General features: G+C 47.7%; 1 protein-coding gene across 1 annotated transcript in view; it reads left to right on the top strand.

Moving 5' to 3' along the window:
- The window catches only part of GABBR2 (gamma-aminobutyric acid type B receptor subunit 2), a 347,346-nt gene that overhangs the window by 174,982 nt on the left and 149,595 nt on the right, over window positions 1–22,769 (top strand). Inside the window, exons 5-6 of the mRNA XM_030293915.1 lie at window positions 12,528–12,593; window positions 19,089–19,289. Coding sequence (XP_030149775.1) covers window positions 12,528–12,593; window positions 19,089–19,289 — 267 coding nt within the window. The remainder of the gene's footprint in view (window positions 1–12,527; window positions 12,594–19,088; window positions 19,290–22,769) is intronic.

Here is a 22,769-nt window from a genome sequence, read left to right as displayed (position 1 = left end):
GCTAGGTACATAGTCCTGGAGAGCTTACTGGGTGATTTTGTGTCTCTCAATTGAGCCTAAGAGGTAAGCAGGGCGTGAGTTATTACCTTCTTCATTGCAGAGAGGCTGAGAGAGAGGGACTGTCTTGTCCAAAGCCACAGCAAGGAAGTACAGTTTGTTCGGACTGAACGCCTAGGTTTCTGACCCCTCTCGTGACACTCACTCCAGGAACAGAGAGGGCCAACTAGAAGTTTGCCCAGCTGTCAGGGGTCTCTGTCTGCCATTTGTCTCCTCATCCCACAAGCTCTCTCAAATACCTGGTTTGTGCCAGACCCCCTCCGGGGCTCACAGACACCATCAGGCCTCAGGTTGCTCACAGCTGGGGAGGAAGCCAGTTACCTCTCTGGGGAACAGGAACAGAGGGGCCTGGGAACAGAGGGAGGAAGTGACTCATCCTGCCTGGGGAGAGGGTTCAGACAAGGCTCCAGAGAAGGGACAGTGTCTGCACCTTGCAAATGGATGAATGGGATGGGGACCTGCAGGAGCCCAGCAGGGAAGGAGGAGTGAAGATCAGAGGGCAGGGCGACCATGCTCACCATGCAGCAGGGACCAGCAGGGATTCCACAGAGGCTGGAGTATTGGGGCTGGAAGGAGTTGGGAGCCAGGTTCCGCAAGACTTGAATGCCGAGCTGAGGAGTTTGGTCTTTTATCCAGGGGGCAGTGAGGGTGCTGGGGGTTTATAAGCAGGTGCACACAGAGTTAGAGCTGTCACCTTCCTCTTTCCCTCTCTTCCACTCCCTCATGCCCACATTTAGGGCTGCTGGCTTGGAGACCGCAGATGCCAACTGCTAACATGTCCCCTTCCATCTTGGGCAGGTCCCAGGTTACACCAGTCAGAGCAGGTGGCAGTTTCGAGCTCTTGTCTTCCAAAGCCCTCAGTTCACAGATGGGAAGGCTGAGGCCCAGAGACAGAGAATGAGGGAAGCAGACACCACGCCCGTGTGTGACATTGCAGCCCTTCGAGCTGCTTCAGATGAGGAAACAGTAGCTTGGGAGGGCCTGCCGGCAGCTGGGTGGCTGGGGCGGGATCTGCCCACGCTGTTCGCGCACAGGCTGTGTGGTCTGAGGGTCCAGTCGGGCTGTGGGGTCTGGAGGACCCAGAGTGGTACAGTGCCTGCTCGGCAGGGAACAGCCGGGTGGGCCCGATGCTGTGATGATGTTCTGCCACACAGGGCAGCATCTCCCCAGGGTGGGCACTTGAAATAGCTTCCTGTGCCTCAGAGGCCCAGCAGAGTTTTTTGGGCTTTAAAGTTTAAAGAGCCTTTGTGTGTAGAGCAGAGGCACTAGTTGAAAGTCTGCAGAGAAATTAGGGAAGGAACTGGGTGCTCTGCTCGTCGACCAACCAGCTCCGCCAGAGGTAGGAGTGACATTACCGATGATGGAAATAGCAGCCCACCTGTCCGGGGCCCTGGCGGAGAGCCAGGTGCCAATGCAGAGCCCTTGACCTCCGCTGGCTCATTCGGCCCTCCCAGGAGCCCTCGGACAGAGAGTTTTTGCATCCCGGTATCTCAGATGAGGAACGTGAGGCTCAAAGAGGTTAAGGATCGCCCCGAGTCGCCCAGCTGGAAAGCGGTGGGTTGGATTGAAGCCTGGGTCTGGACGACTAGGCGGCCCAGGTCTCTCCACCGCCCCGCACAGCTGCTGCCAGAAAGGATGACAACATCACATAAGCTGGGGGAGGGAGGGGTGCAGAGCCCAGTCTGTCTGTTGGCAAAGGAGTCCTTCTGGGGGAAGCGCTCTTCCCCCACAGACCTGCATGACTCCTTCTCCAGCCTTCTTCTCGTCTTTGCCCAGTTGTTCACTTTTTCCAGAGACCTTCCCTGCATGCTTCATTTAGAAGTTAAATCCTTGTCTACTTTCTGCTGATTTTCTCCATTTCACTGACAGACGCCTGTATTCGTTTCCAAGGGCTGCTGTAACAAAGTACCACAAACTAGGTGGCTTAAAGCAACAGAAATGTATTCTCCCACATTCCGGAGGCTGGAAGTTCAAGGTCAAGGTGTCGGCAAGGCCATGCGGTCTAGAAGGTCATGGGGCCATCCCGTGCCTTTCTCTTTGCTTCTGGTATTGCCAGCAAGCCTTGGTGTCCCCCCTCCTGCAGCTGCGTTAACTGCAGTCCCTGCTTCATATGGCATGTTCCCCTTTCCTTTCACATCGTCTTCTTATTAGGACGTTAGTCGTGTTGGATTACACGTCTACCCTACTCCAGCATGACCTCATCTTAACTAATTACATCTGCAGAGAAGGTCACGTTCCAAGGTATTGGGGATTCAACATATCTTTGGGGGCCACAATTCAACCCATCACAACATCTGACCTACCATTCATTTTGCCTAGTCGTTTTATCATCTGTCTCCTCCCGCTGGAACATAAGTTCTAGGAGGCAACAGTTTCTGTCTGTTGTGCTCACTGTTTTGTTCCCCATCACCCAGAATCAAATTAATTTGAGTGTGTGTAAATAAAACACCAAGTCTGGACAGATAGAGCCAACAGAGAACACAAGGATAGAATAGAGTAAAGGAATAGAGTACTGAGTAAAGGAATACTCAGGAATAGAGTAAAGTAACTTCTGGAAAGCTCGGAGAAAAAGCAAATCTCTGGTTTACTGTGGGATAAGATAGAGAAGGATGTTCAGAGGGCAAGGGAGAAAACTAAATACCAAATAGCAGAATTAAAATCTGCATTGGAGGTATTAGAGAGCAGAGTTCATGCCAAGAAAAATAAAGATCAATAGTATGAAGGACAAACTTGAGATATTTCCCAGAATTCAGAGGAAATGGTGAGAGTAATCAATCTAATGAGGGAAGAGAGAATAGTTATGGACACTGGAAAGGGAGATCCTAAGGGAAAACCAGGACAGATGAAACAACAAAAATCAAAACAAAACAGGCACCACACTAGCAGTGAGTAGTGCACCTAGCACTCGGACTTGGTTTCTAATACCGTTCTTTAGGAAAAGGAACCAGGACTACTTGGGAAAATGGCTGATTCTAGGGCCGGGGCAGGGAATATGCACGATGATCCTGGAGCATTTTCTAGTGTCAGAAAGTAAAGGAATGCAGCTGAGTGCAAGGGCTCCCAGTGGCCAACGCTGGGACAATTTCAGCAATAAAATAAAATAGCATTGGATTAAAACCCAAAGTATAAAATAAATATCCATGTGTCCATACTGCTGTGAGTGATTGAATAAATAAATGGGAAAGATCAGGCAAATATCCTATACAGAAGAATTCCAAATAATTTACGTAGATATTTCAGGTTCATGGAGGTAGAGCAGAATGACCCGCTTCTTAAGTGATTTCTTTCCAAAGAGTCCACTGTGGAAAGCAGGGAGAAGAGTGGCTTGATGATGGAGAAATCTAATAAACACGACCTCAGCTGGGTGACCGAGGTCAACATCAATAGCAGTAAGTCACGGTGATAGGATACACCCTTGATATGAGGGAATGAGAAGGGCAATTTACCTCAGTGGGTCTTCCTTCCCCAAACCCATGCCCTAAGCCTAACCATGAGAAAAAAATCAGGCAAATTCTAGTGGAAGCCATTTCCCAAAACACTCCTCAAAACTGTCTAGGTCTTCAGAAATAAGGAATGTCTGAGCCAAAAGGAGCCTATGGAGACATGACAACTAAATATAATGTGTTACTCTGGATGCAATCCAGGGATAGAGCAAGGACATTAGAGAAAAAAAAACAAAAAACAACTAAGAAAATCTGATTAAAGTATGGGCTTTAGCTAATAATAATCAATATCGGTTTATTAATTATAACAATGTGCCCCACGAACATAAAATATTAATAATAGGGGAACCTGGGTGAGGAACATATAAGAACCTTCTATCTTTGTTATTTTTCTAAAACTATTCTCAAATAAGAAGTTTGTTTTTTAAACAGAAGACAAATTCAAGGGGGCTCAGGAGGGTCCTACTAGATTGGATTGACAAAATTGCTAATAGTCAACCATTTTTGAAGTACCATATCGACAATTTCATGAGGAGATGTACAATGTGCACACTGTATGTGCGCCTAGCTGGCCTTTCCACATTCTAGCAGAATTGGTGAAAAGAGAGTCATACCAACACACATTTTAGCAAAAGCTTTGAAGTACAAATATAAAGGGGGAAATCTACAAGTATCTAGGCCAGAAGAAAACGAATTTCCCACAAAGGTGCAAAAACCAGGCCACCTCAACTCCTCTGCAGCATTCAATCCCAGAGACAATGGAGCAGCTGGGAGACATTCTCCCATGTGTGTAGCTCATGTGGCATACCAGCCAGGTGCCTTTCTCGAAGTTAATCCTTGAAGTCCTATGTCAGCAAGCCAAGAGCAATGGCAAACTTCATAGCTGAGGTCATGGCAGAAACTGCTGATCAGGGGCCACCAGAACCCATAGACAGAGAGCTAAGTCTAAATGATTGTTCTAAAATGGTATACAGATGCTGGGACGCCTGGGTGGCTCAGTCGGCTGAGTGTCCGACTTTGGCTCAGGTCATGATCTCGCGGTTTGTGAGTTCGAGTCCTGCATTGGGCTCTGTGCTGGCTCAGAGCCTGGAGCCTGCTTCGGATTCTGTGTCTCCCTCTCTCTCTGCCCCTCCCCTGCTCACTCTCTGTCTCTCCCTCTCTCTCAAAAATAAATAAACATAAAAAAAAATTTTAAATGGTATACAGATGCAAAAGTTCATTTTGAAAGCAAATGTACATATACATAGAGTGCAAAAATACATCTGGTAATAATAATTGAGATGTTAAAATCCATATTCCATTAACGTAACCAAAGAAGTGGGCAAGTAAAAAATATGGGTGGTAACCTCCTGGTCTTAAGTAGCAGAGGGACTCAATAGAGACCATTTTGTTCATGAGTTTCCTAATGAGAAGCATACAAGCTAAAGAAGGCTTTGAATAACTTGATGGTAAATATACTATAATGCAAACAGAACCCAAAACTTCTGAAGCACAGAAAAGGGAAGCAGGGAAAATCTAGTCCACATATTGAAAAACAGAAAGAAAATGTGAAAACCGGAAAGGATAACATATAATTGTAGACCAAATACAGTCCTTCTGACCGTAAATTCAAAGAGGTCAAACTCCCTATCAAAAGGCAAAGAGAGAGAACTGTATTTTTGAAGGACTAACTATAGCTGTTGACAACAGAGAAAGTGACACAGAAAGGTCAAAGGTAAAAGATCAGCCAAAGGTAGGTCAGGCAAACCCAACCGAAGCAAGAACCCCAGTGTTCATTTGAGACCCAAAGGGAATTCAAGGTACAGGCATTAAACAGGATTAAGGAGAGTCATTCTCTATAGATAGGGGTACAATTCACCATGAGAATAACACAATCATGGACCATTATTGCTCTAAATTACATCTCACTGAAATATATAAAGAAAAGCCTGTTAAAATACAAAGGAGAATTGACAGAAACACAATAGCATTGGGAGCCATAACATTCTCTCAGTCTTGGACAGATCACCCAGGCAAAAATAAGCAAGAACACAGAGGAACCAAATAATGAAATTAATCAGGCTGATTTAGCAGATGTGTAGCAAAGTTCGCCTAAATAAAGTCAAGAAAAACCATCTCTGTGTGATGGAGTCCCAAGGCCTTTAAGCTCCTTCCAGGCCTGTTCTGAACATGGGGCTTTAAAGTTAACTGTTGCCAGGCTGGACTGGGCGGGGCCCGGAGTCTGCCCCTGGGTATTTCCATGGTGCTGGCTCTGAAGCGTTGGGCTGTGAGGGGGAGAGCGCCAGGCTTCCGCTGTCCTGCTCTGTTCATTTTGTTTGCTTTCTCTACCTTCCCCGGAGTAGCCTCTAGCCTATCATTCAGGGTTCTGATTCCAGGAAAATCTCCCTAATTTATAAACCAGCCGATTAGCAACCTTAATGCCATCTGCAACATTAACCCCCCCTTGCATGTCACAGACCATACTTGTAGGTTCTGGAGATTAGGAAATGGACACTTTGGGGGGACCATTTGTCTGCCTATCATAGGAGGACCACGAAAACAGACTTTCAGGTCTGTTGCCCCCCGTGCTCCATGAGAGAGGCCTAGTGGGAAGTCCCCCCTCCCCACACCCTATAGGCCAGAATGCTGCTTGACTCCTGGAAAGTAGAGTTCATATAGGCACCCCGAGGGGATGCAGAGCTACAGAATAAACATGGTACATTCCAGCAGGCCAGTTTTGCTCAGAAACATGGGGAGAAACGCATTATTTTTATCTTGAGATAAACATAGGTATGTTATTGGAATGCTAAATGTATGTGAATTTTCAAAATAATAAACTTTACAGAAATGGCATGCTTTCCCAGTGGGCTGCTATGGGCTATTCCCTCTTTGCTCTCTTCTTTAAGAGTATATGTCTCCCTAAGGTACAGCCTTGTTGAATCACTGTGTTGTACACCTGAAACTAATATAACATTGTGTGTCAACCATAATCACCTAGGTAGATAGATAGATAAAAATGAAAAATAAACAGGAGGGCTACTCAGAATAAAAAGACTGTTGTAACAACAACAAGAATATGTATCTCTTGCTTCTCTGCCTTTAAGGACATTTCTCTGGTGAGGGAAAAAAAAGAGTCTAAGAAAAACTTAACTTGAGCTAAATAAAAGTACTCATTCTAGGTATGGAATCAGTGTGTCAGGGCCAGGAGGGACTTTGGGAAGCATCTAGGCTCACCCTGCTGGACTCATCCCAGGTCTCACAGCCAGAGTCAGGGGGCGGGAGTGGCCTGAGTCCCTGGCCCCTTCCCCAGTGCCCACTGGCCCCAGTCAAGCCACCTCCCAGCCCCACCATGGCCAGCCTCTAAAAGTTTGACCGCCCTGGGGCTTGTCATACCTCCTCCCTTTCCACAACTTTTGTACACAGTTTCATCTGATTTTTCGGCAGCCCAGTGGGTCTGTGGGGCTGGGCACCTGAGAAACCAGGAAGTGATCACATGCGGGCCAAGACAGGTGCACAGGCGGCAGGAGATGCCAGATGACCCAGTGTCGGGGTCGACCTTGCCTTTCCAGCGGGACCCCACACCCCTGCCACGGGGAAGGCAGGATGGGGTGGCCTTCTGCTTTCCTGCTGTTTTAAATGTACACCAGCTATTTTAACGCCTCAGGATCACATCTGCTGTTCCAGTGCCTCCACACGGAAGTCTGCGGGACTTTCCTCTGCGAGTTGTTGCTGCAGACTGGATGTTTGCTCAGCCTGGGAGGCAATATGTAGGGGCAGTGGTCAAGTGCTCAGGCTCTGGGGCTGGGCCCAGCCGGGGTGGAGGCCGGCACCACCACTGCCTACCTGTGTGACCTGGTGCCTTAGGTTGAACTCCCTAGAAACAGAGCCCGAGGTTCTGGTGAAAGAGCTTTGTGAGAGCACGCTCAGGAGAAGGGAGGGAGGCAGGGTAAGGCAAGAGGGGAGCTGGGCCAGAATGCTGTCTTGGCTGGAGACCAGGTTAGCCTGGGCCCCCCGGGGTGTCTGGACCACACAGCTGGTCCCACCTTTCCGAGACCCCAGTCGGGTCACTGGGTGCTGCAGAATGTGGCACACAGCGTGGCCTTTGGGGCCAGGAAGTTCTCTGTAGCTGGGGGCAGTTCTCCAGAGAAGCCAGTGAGAGTGAGCTGTAAGCTGTAAGCCGCCCACCCTGCACCGGGATGGATGCAACAGTCCTGGTTGGCTGGCTGTGTGTGTGTGGGGGGGGGGGGGGGGGGGGGGGGGAGGGGCTGGGGGGAAGCGGGGAGGGAGTATCCAGGAGGGCCAGCAGTGTCTGCCACCCTCAGAAAAGTTTCAGCTCACTCATGAAACTTTCTGGAGTGGACATAATAATAACGGCTCTCTCCTTGGGTGGGGCTGATGACTGCTTAGTACCATGGTTAGAAAAGCACTCAGGAATTGTCCTTGATTTTTATTTTGCTAGAATCCCCTGCAAACTGGAGGTTATACACAAGCTCTTTGTTTTGTTATTCTCTGTACATAAATTTCCTTTTTTATTGAAGTACAGTTGACATACAAGGTTATATTAGTTTCTTTTTTTCTTCTCATTTAAAAAATCTTTTATTAAAACTCCCCCTTTATTTGCCTTCTTTTTATATATATATAGAATTTATTGTCATACACAAGGTCTTTGAATTGGGTTTTCCTTCTTATGTGGGGTGTGTGTGTGTGTGTGTGTGTGTGTGTGTGATTTTAGCTTGCTTTAAGGGTCCCAGAGACAGACTCTAGACAACAGATGAGAAGGACCCAGGAAGGAGGAAAGGAAATCCATCCAGGGTTTGGGCTGAGTACCCCTCCCCGGACCTCCCACCCTGTCGCTGTTTCCTTCCATTTTTGCCCCTTCCACGTAGGCGAGGCCTCTTGTGTGAACATAGGCCTCCATATGGTCTCCAACCTTAGATCTAACCGTTTGAGCACAAGTTGTCCTTTGTCCCACCTCATGTCACCTTTCACCCCTGGTGGTCCCCTGCAGAATCAAGAGTGTGTGGGAAGGCACAGGATTTTGGGACCCTGCCCTCTGTCACATTCTGGGTTCTCTGCACCGTCACAACTCTGTTCTGTCCCTCTGATGACCAGGGGCATTCACAGCTCTCCTCCTGTAACCCCTGGTACTCCTCATTCTGCCCCAAAGTCCTTCCCACCACAAAGGAGAGTGTGCTTCCACCCCTGGCAGGGAGGTGGGAGGCGTGGCCAGATGCAGGGACCACTGCCAAGGCAAAATTTGTCTTTCTACTTTCCGGATTCTCAGGAAGAGATACAAGTTATGTAACACCGAACAGCGTGATTCTAGAACTTTTGTGAGAGCAGGCATGTGTTAAAAATTTTTAAGACTCCTGAACGCTGAAACGTTTCCCCTCAGCCCTGCATCTTCCAATAAATTGCTACTCTGGAAAGGAAAACCAGTATACCCGTGCTTTTCATATTCTCAAGAAAAGTCCTCATGCTCCGGGAGTACACATATCCCATTTTGAGAAGCGCTTCAACCTCTTTCGACTGTTTTCAAGGCTCCTGCTAAGGACCCCTGGCCACTTGCACCTCCCTTTGTCCACTGCCCACCCCGGGATTCCAGGCTTCAGCTGCACTGGGTGCTGGCTCGTCCCTCCCAGGCACTACAGCATCTTGCCACCTCTTACCCGCTAGGATCAGAGTGGGTGTGAATAGCTCCCTGCAGCAGGCACCACCTGGTTCTGGCTAGGATCTTTCTCTGACCATCGGAGGGCGACCAAGGTGAGAGCAGTGGGTGCAGGGTGCCGTGCAGTCTTGGGGGAAGCCTTTTGTCTCTCTAGGAAGGGGCTCACTAGATCAGTGATCCCTTGGTTCCATCCAGTACTAACAGTCCAGGAGCACAGAACCAACTGGTCCATGCAACTTGGTTGTCATGGCAACAGAGACACTAAATGGTCCATAAGTGGTAGAGCTGGTTATTTATCTATCGGCAGGTAGGTGGTCAGGTGGTCAACCATGAAGACGTGGTGAACCTGATCATGCTGAGGCCCTAGGCTAGCAGGATATTAGTTCGGTGGTGACCATAGCAGTCACTGAATAAGGAATGCAGGCCAGCCATTGTGCTTGGTAGCTCAGATAGCATTCACCCACTTAATCATGCATCCGACACCTATTTTTATTGATATATATGGCGTGCCCCATCCCCCTCAGCTGGGGACCCAGAGATGAATCAAGTTACCCTCAGTCCAGTGGGGAAGACAGACAAGCAAGTGGACTTGTGCCATGACAGAGGGCCGCACAGAGTGCTCTGGGTCCACAGAGGAGCAAATGACCACCAAGCCTAATGGGACAAAGATGGCTTCTTGGAGTAGAGGTGCCTGAGCTAAAGCATGAAGGGTGAGCAGCAGCTCCCCAGGCAAAGGAGTGGGGGGAGGGGGAAGGGCATTTGAGAGGGATGAGCTTGCAGAAAGAAAGGGGCTGGGGTGGGGAAATGGACGAATGAATGAACGCATGAATGTCAGAGCTGTTGTAGACAACCGCAGGCAGCTCGTTCTGATACCCTGGAAGAGTGAGGAGAACAGTGTGATTTGAGACGAGATGTGAGCAGTAATCGGCTGGTAAATCATCTCGAATGTTCTATTACGGAGCTCAGAGCTGACCTGTAAAGCTCAGGGAGCCATGGAAAGGTTTTATGTGACCACATTTGAATTTTGGAATGATTCCTTTGTTTGCTCTATGGAGACCGGGGTAGATGGGGCAGGACTAAGGGTGGGGACTCAACCAGGAGGCAGTTGTAGTTCAATGAGTTGGGAATGACGGTGGCCAACCCAGCAGGGTGGGGCTGCAGGGACGGGGCTGACGTGGCACTGGTGAGCAGGTAGCCAATGGGTCCTGGTTAGATAGAGGCGAGTGAACCTGGTGGGTGGGAGGGTGGTGACACGGTTGTCAAAGATGGACAACACCGGACGGGGAAAGGGCTCATTGGGAAAGATGATGCATTCAGCTTGGGATGTGCTGAACTTGAGGTACTTGGGAGAATCCGAGTGGAGGGCTCCAGCGGGCAGCTGGAGAAAGGTCAGGGCTGGGGAGAGTGGTCGGGCCTCCACAGCGGGCAGTTGCACCTGGGGCCATGAATGAGGCTGCCCAAGGAGAGTACTGAGGGCACAGAGCTAAGGGCACAACTGTGTGGAACACCAGCAGTCAGGGACTGGCAGAAAGATGATGAGCTGATTCAGAGTCTGAGAAGGAAGGACCAGGAGGTAGGAATGAGCCAGGAGGAAGCATCACGGAAGCTAATGAGTGGGTTTCATTAGCATGCATCCTCCGGCCACCCGGCAACGTAGGTAGGATTAGCCCTCTTTTGAAAATGAGAGAATTGAGGCTCTAGGGGATTTAGACTCAGGGTCACGCAGCTGGTCAGTGGTGGAGCTGGGATTTGAACTAAGGTCTCTCTACCTCTAAAATCCAATAAACTATTTCTTCTATACCATGTTTAGCAACACAGAGCTTGGCACAAAGTAGACGCTCAATAAGTGTTTGCTGGCTGGCTGGCTGAATACTATTAGCAGCAAAAAAGGCTAAAAGATTTCAACAAACAAGCAGAAAAACCCTGCAGTGTGCCTGGGAGCATGTCCATAGAACGGAAGCAGCTTAGGACTTTTTATAGCCTTGCAGACATGGTGATGACAAAGGCTTGCCTTCCTTCAACTGCTCTGTTAACGATCTTTTAAAGTCCTTTCAGAGCAGGGTTTTTTTTTTTTTCCCCTCTTCTTTCCATTCTTGCTTGCAAACGAAGGATGATTTTAGAATCCAAGCCTTTTTTATTTTGCTAAAGTACATGATGAGTAAAATGGCCTCCCAGTCAGCACTTTCCAATTTTGAAAGATGCTAAAAACTGATCTTTAAAGGCATGTTTCTCTTCTTTATGCATCAAAGGGCCTTGAGGCCTGCTGGAGAGGATGGGATGCAAGGCGGGAAGGCAGCACCACCTGCAAGGCTGAGCCTCAGGGTGGAGGGCAGGGAGTGACTGGGGTGGGGTGCAGGCCGGAGGGCCAGGGCCCGGCTGGGCTGGATGCTTGCCTGCCACATCCACCTTTAACCTGTTCTCAACAGAACAGGGCCCTGCCTGGATCCCTGTCCCACACGGCAACCCTAACCCAGGACGGAGCCTCAGGCAAACGCCCAGTAACTGTTTGTTGAATGAATAAATGAGTCGCAGGAGCTGCTGTTCAATACACACAGAGATAATAAGTGCAATCCCATTTATAGAGTTTTCAAATATAAGTTTTTCTTGGAGTTAAAGACGGGTTGGGAGGAGGTTATAAAATCCTAACACTAGCTAGCACTTACTGGGCACTCACTATGTGCCAGGAACTGTGTGAAGCAGTTTGAGGATCATCTCATTTAATTCTCCCAGCAACCCTGGAATTAGGCCCTGGCATTATCCCCATTTTACAGGTGAGGAAATTAAGACTAAGATGGAAAAAGGAGTGGCCTGAGATACCCTGAGGCTTGTTTGTGGAGCTGAGATTTGAACAAAGCTCAGAACTCAAAGAGACTCTGGCACTTCTTAATTGGGAAGCTTCGTGGGTTCCAGGAAGGTATAGAAAAGTCTAAAATACTGGAGTGAGGGTGGGGGGGTGCTGCAGCCCTATTTCTGCCATCAACTCCCCCGGGGACCTTGAAGCTCCTTTCTCTCCTCTGGCTTCAGTTTTCCTGGATGTCATATTCCGTGTATGAGGAAGGAGAATAGACGCTGTCTCAGTGCCCTGCAGGGTTTGCCTGCCCTTGGGGAAGGAGATCAGGGATGCTGCCAAGACCCCTCAGAGCCACCAGCCTGTGCAGACTTGTCGCAGGGCATGTCCCTGAGGCCAGGGAGGGCGGCACCAGGAGCCAAGGGGAAGCTGGCCCCAGAGAGGACCAGAGAATCCAGGCTGGGGTGGGACGGGAGGGCAGAGTTCTTGGCCGCAGAGCCGGGGGTGCAAGAACGTTCCATGCCCGTGGCCTCAAGCCCCCTGGTGTGCCTGTCATCCACCCTGCTTCACTTACATGTCCTTCTGTCCGCAGGGCAATGACGTGAGGATCATCCTCGGCCAGTTTGACCAGAATATGGCAGCAAAAGTGTTCTGTTGTGTAAGTAAAACTTTTTCACGGCACTGTGTCTTTGGGGGGGTTTCACGAAGCTTTTTCTCAGACTCGTTCTGACTGCCTGGTCTGAGCGGAATATAGGACTGGAAGCGGTTGTTGGAAGCAGAAGTGTTATTTTCACTGCGCTTTCCTCTTTGCAGGGAGCTAAGCCTCCGGGGCTCAGAACAGTACAGTCCTGGGAGGAACTAGGGACCTCAGTTGACCAAACCTACTGGCTAATTCTCTGCCCATCTACTCACCCACACTTGATGGAGGCCTGCTCTATGGCACAGCCTCTCCCGCTGAGAGACCAGACCTCGAGGCTGAGGTGCCTCGGACCCCCTCCCAGCCCTGGAACAGGGCTCAGAGCCTAAGTTTAGAATAATCTCTCAACTGTTCAGTACCTACCCCTGAATTCTTTACAATTGTCTGGTGTGTGATAGGCTACACAAAGTAGTTTTTTTTAATGCCTTATCTCATTTAATCTTCTCAATAACCATGTGAAACAACTATCATTATCCCACTTTACAGATGAGGGAATAGAGGCCCAGTTTGTGGTAGAGCCAAGGCTCCATCCCCTTCACCTGACCCCCAATCTAAAAGTCTTTTTTTTAATGTTTATTTATATTTGAGAGAGAGTGCACAAGCAGGGGAGGGGCAGAGAGAGAGAGACAGAGACAGAGACAGAGACAGAGACAGAATCCGAAGCAGGTTCCAGGCTCTGAGCTGTCAGCACAGAGCCCGATGCAGGGCTTGAACTCACGGACTATGAGATCATGAAGTCGGACACTCAACCAACTGAGCCACCCAGGCACCCCACCTGATTCCCAATCTAATCATCTTTTTTTCCGTATGATGTTTTAACCTAAGTACTTGCACGAATTCTAGCACAGAAACTAAATATTTGGGTTTTGATACCCTGGCTCCCGTCCCCTGCCCCAGGTCAGAGAAGAAGCAACAGAATGGGAGCCCAGTCCTGTGAGTCGTTATCTCCCCAATAAGCTCTTCCTTGTAGACTGAGCCTATTCCAGGTATAGTCTCTTGTGGTGGGCCTTAGGCCTCTGTTCTCTTTGATCTTTTGTCAGTAACTTGAATGAGATTATAAAAAGCAGACTTTGTAGGAATTTTGGAAGTTGTGAAATATGTTGGATGACAGATCCAAGGTGCAAAGAACCCTAACAGGCTGGATGGAATGTTTGATTAACTCTAAGAAGATTAGATCTAATAGCCCTACTAGAAGGTGATATTAGCACAAATCAAGCTGCCTATGTCCATGGTGGTGTAGAGGCATAGCTGAGGAGTACTGTGCATTTAGAACAAAAGAGACTTTGGGGTCTTGGTTGACCTCAAGGCTGCTGTGAGTCGCCAGTGTAAGCATAACTGCCAGGAGCCAAGGGGACCTCAGGCGCTATGTCCACACTCAGGGAAGGTGGCCCCTCAGCTGTCTGCTAGAGAGACACTGCTAGAGAGACACTGCCTGGGGTATCCTACTCAGCTCCTGGTGCACCTTTCAGGAGAGAGGCAGGAACCAAAAACACACCAGGAGTGAGGAGAGAGCAGTGACCTGAAGCCACGGTCACACAGAGCTATTTTACCCCGAAGGCTCAAGAACAAAATGAGAACCTGCCTGATCATCTCCCGATTTACCAGGGAGGAGGGAAAGGCCACGAGGCTGACATTTCTGGAGACCCTGGACAGAGTTTAGAGCTCAGGAGTCGGTCTTCTGCTTGGGTGCTGAATTTGGACTTGTTGTTGACACTCTGGGAGCCTCAGTTTTCTCATCTGTAAAGTGGGGATAATAAAGCACCTGTCTCATAGGATCGTTGTGAAGATTAGATGAGCAAAAACACTCGGCACAGGGCCTGATGAGCCCTCAGTAAATGTCCGCAATCTTCTTTTGTTTGTCTATGTAAAGTCTCAGGCATCTGAGAATGGAATAGACCATTGTTGGGCTGGTGAGTTTACTATCAGATGGTCTCTACAAGATTGTATTAAGCATTCTGTGCTCCAGGTAAAGGTAACAAGGGGTCTTTCCATATGAAAATCTAAGGAAGAACAATGAGAAAAACTGAAAAAATGGAGCAAATTAATTTAGTGCCTTTTACTTCAAAACCTTGCTTGTCAAGTTTTACTCATAAACCTTTACTCATAAAACCCTGCGCATTACCATCTGAAGTACAGAAATGGCCTGTTTTGAAAAGGAAAATAATGCTCTGTATTGGAGAATGTAATCTCTTTTGGGGGAGGAAACTGGATTTTATCCCCGCCACCCTTCTCCGTATCCCCGGGGCCTTGCAGACAGCTGGCACATGGTGGGTAATAACTCCGGGAGAAATAAATTAATAAAAAATGATCCATGAAGACACCACAGTGGTCGCTGGACATCTCCCTTCTCCAAAAACTGCAGACAGACCTCATGTTCTGCTTTGACCCAAACCCAAGTGGAAGTGTGGCTGTGATTTCTCTCCGTGCCATGCACTGGGATTCTTTCCTGAGTGGCATTTCCAGCCATTGTTTCTGCTCCAGAACAGACCGAGTGGCTGTCTGCCTCTTGACCCAAAGCCCCAGGCTGCCTGCCTTCCACATGGCATGGGAAACCATCCACCTTCTTGTCCCACTTTCCTCTTTCCTCTCATTGGACGGTGGGTATTTTGAGATGGGCTTTATCTTAGGGTCTGCAGGTGGCTTTGTTGAGGAATTCCGTAGAGCTTTTTTGTTGGCTGTTTATTCCAAGTGTCAGACCCTCAGACAGAACCTGCCCTCCAGGGCTTGGAGCCTTATCTGGTTAGGAAGCAATCTGGAAGATCCCGAAGAGAGTCTGCTCAGTGTCTTCTCATGGGTGGGTGACAGAGGGAGGGGCTCCTCGGAGCAGAGACTCCCTACCCGACTCCTCACCCCAAAAAAGCCTTCCTGCCTGTGTCGGGGTCAGAGTGCAGATCAGATGGATACAACCGTATCTCTGCCATCCAAATGCCGCTTTGCAAACTTTGCAGCATGTTGCTGTGTTCTTGAGCCTGGAACTGCCACCAGGGGAAGAGCAGACTCCGGCAAAGCTATTTATAGCCCTGTGGCAAAGTGTTCATTTGGGCTTAGCACAGCTTGAGCAGGTCTTGTCACTTTTGTCTTCTCCCTCCCCCCTCGGGGGTCTATTCTAAATTCTCTAACACTCACGCCTGGGTTCTGGTTTTAGCCCCACCAGCTGTGTGACCTCAGGCAGGTCACTTTACACCTCTGGTCCCCAGCTGCTGCCTCCCCTCTAAAATGGAAGCAGCAGTCCCTGCCCCATCTGTCTCACAGGATTGTCAAGAGGCCTAAATAAGGCCATGGAAGGGAGACCATCATCCCAACTGTTAACTGCCTTCCCAATGTGAGGGTTTATTACTATCGTTTTTGTGAACTGTAATATGAAAAGGGAAATGTTCTTCTTGCATGGGGAGGGGAGGAGGCAAAAGGAAACATTATAAAAAGGGGAAATTGGATTTTTAAAAATAATTCACATCATGGTTACCTGTCTGCAGCCAGTGAGAACCAAAGCGGTCCATGAGACTGAAGAAGGTGAGCTCAGGACTGCCTGTTGCCACGTGGCAGGGCTGTTTGGTGGCCCACAGGTCCTGAGATCACATTCCCACCGAAGGCAGAGAAAGTCAAAACTGAGGTGACTGTGTAAACCAGAAAGGTGTTCCTTTAGTGACTCCACAACCAGCTATCGGGTGCCCTGTGCACACCAACCACTGTGCTGAGCACTGGGGAACCCAGGGAAGAGCGGACCCCACCCTACAAAAACTGTCCCTTTGACAAAGGAGACAGACTAGCACACCAGCAGCTACTCCCAGCTCATGAGCTTAACAACTGCAGCCCTTCTGAAGACAGAAACGTCAGAATGGAGGACTGGAGCCTTCCCCTCAGTTGCTTTCGATGGTGGATGGTGTATTTAAACCAGTCCACCTACCTTGCAGGAAACCCTCTTAGACCCTCACTCAAAGCCTATTTACTTTTTTTCTGCACATATGTTTAACAGCCCAGGTGCCCCTCGTTCCAAGCCATAGCAGTTTAAAACCAGCAAGTTCAGAGAGGACAGGGACTAGATGGCCATGAAGAGTGACACCCTAGACCCAGCAGCATTACTGTGCCCAGCCCACAACAGTGACTGGTGTTCAAAATAAAGCTATGCGTTACAGAAAGGAGAAGGGAACAAGAAAGAGTTCCTAAAATGTTCCTGAATGTAGTGCTGGCCAGGCACGGTACACGTATTATCTCATGTAGTTCTTACACCAACCCAATGAGATAGGCTTTGCCTTCCACAGGCTATAGATAGGAACACTGAGACCCAAGGAGTCGTGCACCAGAGTTACCCAGCTGGTGTGTGGCAGAGAATCTAGTGTTGTTGGACTGTGGTCTCCCTTTTTGTTTGTTACAGAAGGTCAGTAGAAAAATGTTTATCTTCATCCAGTCTGACTCATGTTCTAAACAAGATGTGTCGTCCTTCAGATGGACTAAGCTTCTATTTTCTGGAAAATTCATTCGCAAGGAACAGCTCCTAATGAGACAAGGGTAGGTCAAAGAGCTGTCACGGCAGGTCCCTGGGAGGCTTCTGACTTCCTGTTCTGTGCTGCCTCTAAATTATCACGAGGTCTTTGTCCTCAGAGAGGAAGGCAGACCTGCCTGTGTCTGAGTAGAGCTCCCCTCGTCCTCGCTCTGCCTCTGTTGACTCCTCTTTAACCTTTAACCTCTTTAACCTCTTTAATAGACCTTCCTAATAAGAGCGGCTATCTTTTTGCCTCCACCTTTTAAGGTTGAGAAAGCTCCCAAAAAGTTTTCTCTATTTTGCTAAGAAAAGAGGGGAATTTCCAAAAGTGGACTTTGAATCTTGTCCCCTTGACTTAGCTGTATGTGTTTGGGCAAATTCTTCAATCTCTGAGCCTGAATTTCTTCATCTGTATGATAGAAATAATAATACCACCTCATAGGTTGTTTTGAAAATAAAATAAGATCATGTGTGTAATTGGCCAAACATGTAACAGGGGCTCAAGATATGTGAGTTCCTCCCTTTCAGTAAAAGATGAGAGTTGTAAAGTCTCACAGACTCTGCCATTAATACAGTGACCTGGGATCAATACGAGGAGCCTTTTGTTCAAAAGTCTAGCCTCCAGACAGAATCTGGGATTATCTTTTCTTTAAAAGAAAGTTTCTCGGGACTAAACCCCATTCATCAGAGGGAAACCCAGGAGACTGCCTGCCTTTGTTGAGCCAGGATTTTATTACATAATTGAGATATGAGGGCTGCCTATGTTTTCTACAATTGTGATGGGGGCAACATTTATAATGTAGCTGCTGGAGAAATGACTGTGATCTGAGGATTCATTATGAGAAGTATATCATCTAGAATTGGGGAGGCGAAAGTTCCATATCATCAGAGAAGTCTAGAGAAAAGGCAATGTGATCACTGCTTTGAGGGAGTTGAAAGGCTTTTTCATTAAGTGATTTCGGTTTACTCTCCAGAGCCTTCACTGTACCAATGAGCAGAGGCTGTGGAGATGAGATCTGAGTTTAAGTTAAGGAACTAACATTCTAATTCACGTGTACCCCAATGAGAGGCTCCGAACTGCAGGACGGGCTTTCTTAGGCGTTAAGAGAGTTCAAAAGAGTTGCCTCCCCAGATGGAAGAATGGAGGAGCTCTCCTCTAACTCTCAGACTTGACAGTAACTTTTCTCCAATGTACAGATGCTCTTAGGGGCTCTGACCCACCTGCCGTGGGCAGACCCTGGCTTGGCATCGAGACCCTAATGAAGGGCAACCAGAACCTTCCTGGAGTCCAAAGCAATCAATCTCTTCTTGTCACATTCTCCTGGCCTCTGCTCTAGGCCAAGGGACACAGAGGGGTGTGACATCAATTGTTTCCCAATGTGTTCATGGCTCTCCAGGAATGAACTGCAGGATTATTTAAGGTTCATGTTTTAAAGTGTGCACAGGTCAGGGGTCTTACAAAAATAAATAAGTAAATAAAGTGTTCACAGCTCATCACAGTGCACAGAGAGTATCTATTGCAATGATCATATAATTTTTATCTTTAGTTCCAATAAGGTGACATGTTACATTTATTGATTTGTGAATGCTGAACCATCATCCTTGGATCCCAGGGATAAATGCCACTTGGTCATAGTGTATAATCTTTTTAATGTGTTCTCAAATTCAGTTTACTAATATTTTGTTGAGAATTTTTGGAACTGTATTCATCAGGGTTATCAGTGTATAGTTTTCTTATAGTGTCCTCATCTGGCTTTGGCCAGGCCCTCATATTTAAATTTTTATTCAGTGTTTATTATTTTATTGTATATGTTTCCAGTAAACTACCTTGGATCTCTTGAGAGATAACAAGGAGAAAAATTAATAAATTCTCTGTTAAGAGGAGGCCTGAGCCCTCTCCACCTGTCTCACAGGGCACAAAGCCTTGAACAAATGTTTGACTCTTGGTACCTTCATGGTCAACCCATCTGTTGCAGGCATATGAGGAGAACATGTATGGTAGCAAATACCAATGGATCATCCCAGGCTGGTATGAGCCTTCCTGGTGGGAGCAGGTGCACACAGAAGCCAACTCATCCCGTTGTCTCCGGAAGAATCTGCTTGCCGCCATGGAGGGCTACATCGGCGTGGACTTCGAGCCCCTGAGCTCCAAGCAGATCAAGACCATCTCAGGAAAGGTCAGTGCCGCGGTCTGCCCATTTCAGTCTTCAGGCCCATCTCTTTTGATCATCTTGTCTGATGATGTTGGCACAAAGTAGCCAGTTCTTATTCTAGCCTTTGCTGTGGGACTCTGAGCAAATCACTTGGCCTCTCCGAGCCTGTTAAATGGGGATAGCCAGCCATCCACTGCATGCCCCTCTAAGGAACTGTGAGGATCAGATAAGATATGGGTGCTTTGCAAGCACAAAACACAGTGTTTATGTAAGCGATAGAGTTGTGATTTTTATAGCACCAACTACAGGCAGTCTGCCTTTCACACTCTGCCGGAGTTTCACTCCATGTACCTCTGACCTGCAATGCCATTTCTCAGGCTCACTGATGCTCCTGTCAGCCTCGAGGGGAGGACAGACCCCCTCAAGTAGACTTTGGGAAACATGTGCCATAGACCGGCCAGACTGGCTTGAGCCCCAGTTTTGCCACTTACTAGCTGTGTGACCTTGAGCTTGGGTTCTCCAAGCCACTGTTTCCTCATCTGTAGAGTAGCAGTAAAAATACTGTCCTCTGATGGCACATGGTACGGTGGCCGACACGGTGCCTGGCCCTTCGTTGCTGTCATAACTGGGAGCAGGACCTTGGACAGGGCCTCCACATGTTCCCACAGGCATTACTAACCCCTCCCTGTTTATCTTGGAGGGCTGTGAGAGAGCCAGTAATGTGGCAATCCTGAGTATTTCAGAAGTTCCCCCGTGATTACCTATCAGGGTGTTATCAAGAATCAGGTGATGGCGGCCCTGGTGAATGACTATAGTAACATCTGTCTCTGAGTTCTAACCACCAGCCAGAATTGACAACAACAGTGGGTATAATTCTCTTCTGTCTTCTCTGAGCTCGGGTTGTTAATTTTTCCACCCAACCACAGCTCCACTGAAGGAATTAAACTTCATGGCAAAGTTATATATATACACATGTATATAAAATCGTTTATATATAAATTTTTTTATCCATTATTTAATCTCAATCAGAGCCAACTCTATAAGAATGATTTATTGATTTCTCAAAAAAATGGCAAATCATTAGGACACATTTTGTAAACAACTCTTTAGATCATGCTGGCACCTGAGGGAAGCTGGAAAAACACTCTAGCTAGAAAATGCTGGAAGAAATATTTTCATACAAAAATCAATGAGCATATAGAAAGTTTTTTGAGATGCTGAATAATGCACAGAAACAACTCATTTTATTTCAAGTGTTATTTTTAAAGGTGTCAAAGTTCGTAGCTTATCAGCAGAGACTTGAGTCTGGGGACACTCTAGACTCAACCTCAAAATAACATAAGATTAGGAAAATACAAAGACTAAGCAAAGGATTCCATGCAAGCAGGCAGCACAGTAACTGAACTGAGGACTTAGGAGACCAAAGACAGAAATGATTACACACGAGGGCTGTGAAGCCGGGGTGCTTAAGGGTCATAAGACACCGCAAGAAGGCCTCGAATGTCGTTCTAAGCAGCATGGATGTGGCAGGGTGGGTGAGCCATGCACGAATGTGAGCAGTACACAGGAATGCATTTTGGGAAGATCATTTTTTGTGGTGTCTTGGGGGAAATGCTCTGACTGTAAAACAGCATCTTCCAGGTCACTGACTTTAATTTTTTTCATTTTAATATTTTTATTTGGAGCTAGTGAGGAGGCTGACCTCACCCCCATAACTCTGTGCCTGGGAATGGAATACTTTGTGGTTATTCCCGGGGCTGTTCACTTTACCCCTCAGTATGGGTTACTCACTGACAGGCCTCCCAGAAGGGAGTTAGTGCCATTAAAACAGAGCCAGGCTCCTGGCATGGGGAGCTTCCAAAATTCCAGGACACCCAGTCCCTGTCTCTAAGGTTTGAAGCAAGAGACAGCATTTCTGAGGTGCTGGGGTGGCTCAGTCGGTTAAGCGTACAACTCTTGGTTTTGGCTCAGGTCATGATCTCATGGTTCATGGGTTCAAGCCCTGAGTAAGGCTCTGTGCTGACAGCATGGAGCCTTCTTGGGATTCTCTCTCTCTGCCCTTCCCTGGCATGTGCTCGCTCTCTCTCTCTCTCTCTCTCTCTTTCTCTCAAACTAAATAAATTTTAAAAAAATTAAGACAGCATTTCTTACATTATCCTGAGGTTACAAGATGATTGAAATTATTCGGGAAAACCTGGGGCATCTGCCTCTTGAAAGCAGAGGGTTTAGGGCTCCCCTACAGATCATCTAGACCAGCCTCCTGTCAGATTCTCAGATCCTTCTAGTAGCCAAAGAATTGCTACTTCTCCTTTAATTTCCTCCACTGGTCTCCCAGGACCCCCACAGGTCCAGCTGGTGGTGACCATATCCCCAGAGATGTCCCTTGCCCAAACTAAACAGCCCCAATCCCTCCAGTTGGAATTCACATGCCCAGCGCAGAACCTAAGGGCAAAATTTAAAGCCATGCTTGAATCCTCAGTAATCAAGATGAAAAGTATTTTCATCAAAATGCAATATTTTTAAAATTCAAAATTAACACACACAAAAATCCATGATGAACAAAATATCAATATTTTAAATGAAGATAAGATTCCCAGGACTGGGATTAGGGTGAGCTAAGTGATTTAGGTCACACAATGGCAAGACTGGATCTTGTCTGTATTTAAAATTCTGATGTTCCTCATGGATTTTTTTTTTTTTTGCATTTGTTTTGATTTTTAAAAATACTGCCTTCAAATGTCATTGGTCTTGATTATTGAGGTATTTGGCTCCCTCTTCCGTGTTACGCCTCGCTCGCCTCCCCCTGGTCCCGGCCCTGAACAGGTTGTGTTGATCCAGCCCCTTCCGTGCTTAGCCCATCCTCCGTGCTTGCTCTTGTTGAACCGTCTCTCCTTGGGGTGTGGGGCCCGTGGTTGAATAAAACATTCTTATTTGTGGTCTGACCACCGCCAAGTTCCCCAACTAACCTCCAAGAGTCTATGGTCAAAGGAAAGTCTAGAGAGGTGGGAAATGGTTCCTGAATTTGGATTTGTGTTATACGTGAGTGCTGGGGACTGTGGTCAACCTGACACAGGCTGCTGAGCTGATGCCGATATTGGGGTCCATCAGTGTCCATGAAGACAAGCAGACACTTGCAGAACCAAGTGAATGAGCTCTTGACATTCTCACTAGGGAAGCTAAGGGGCAGAAAAGGCTAAGGAGACATACCCAAGATCCTCGTAGTCGGTTGAATAGCAGCCCCTAAAAAGGTATGTCCATGTCCCCACCCTTGGAAGCTGTGAATGTGACCTTAACTTGAAAAAACATCTTTGCAGATGTAATTGATTTAAGGATCTTGAGATCATCCTGGACTATTCAGGTAAACCCTAAATCCAGTGGTGAATGTCCTGAGAAGAGAAAGGCAGAGGGAGATTTGCCACATGGAGAAGGTCATGGGACAGCGCAGGCAGAGACTGGAATGATGCATCTTTAAGAAAAGGAGTGCCAAGGATTGCTGGGAGCCGC

This window comes from Lynx canadensis, chromosome D4 (genome assembly GCF_007474595.2).
Source record: "Lynx canadensis isolate LIC74 chromosome D4, mLynCan4.pri.v2, whole genome shotgun sequence".
Taxonomy (NCBI): domain Eukaryota; kingdom Metazoa; phylum Chordata; class Mammalia; order Carnivora; family Felidae; genus Lynx; species Lynx canadensis.
The sequence above is the reverse complement of the archived record's forward strand: the minus strand, read 5'-3'. Positions and strand labels throughout refer to the sequence as shown.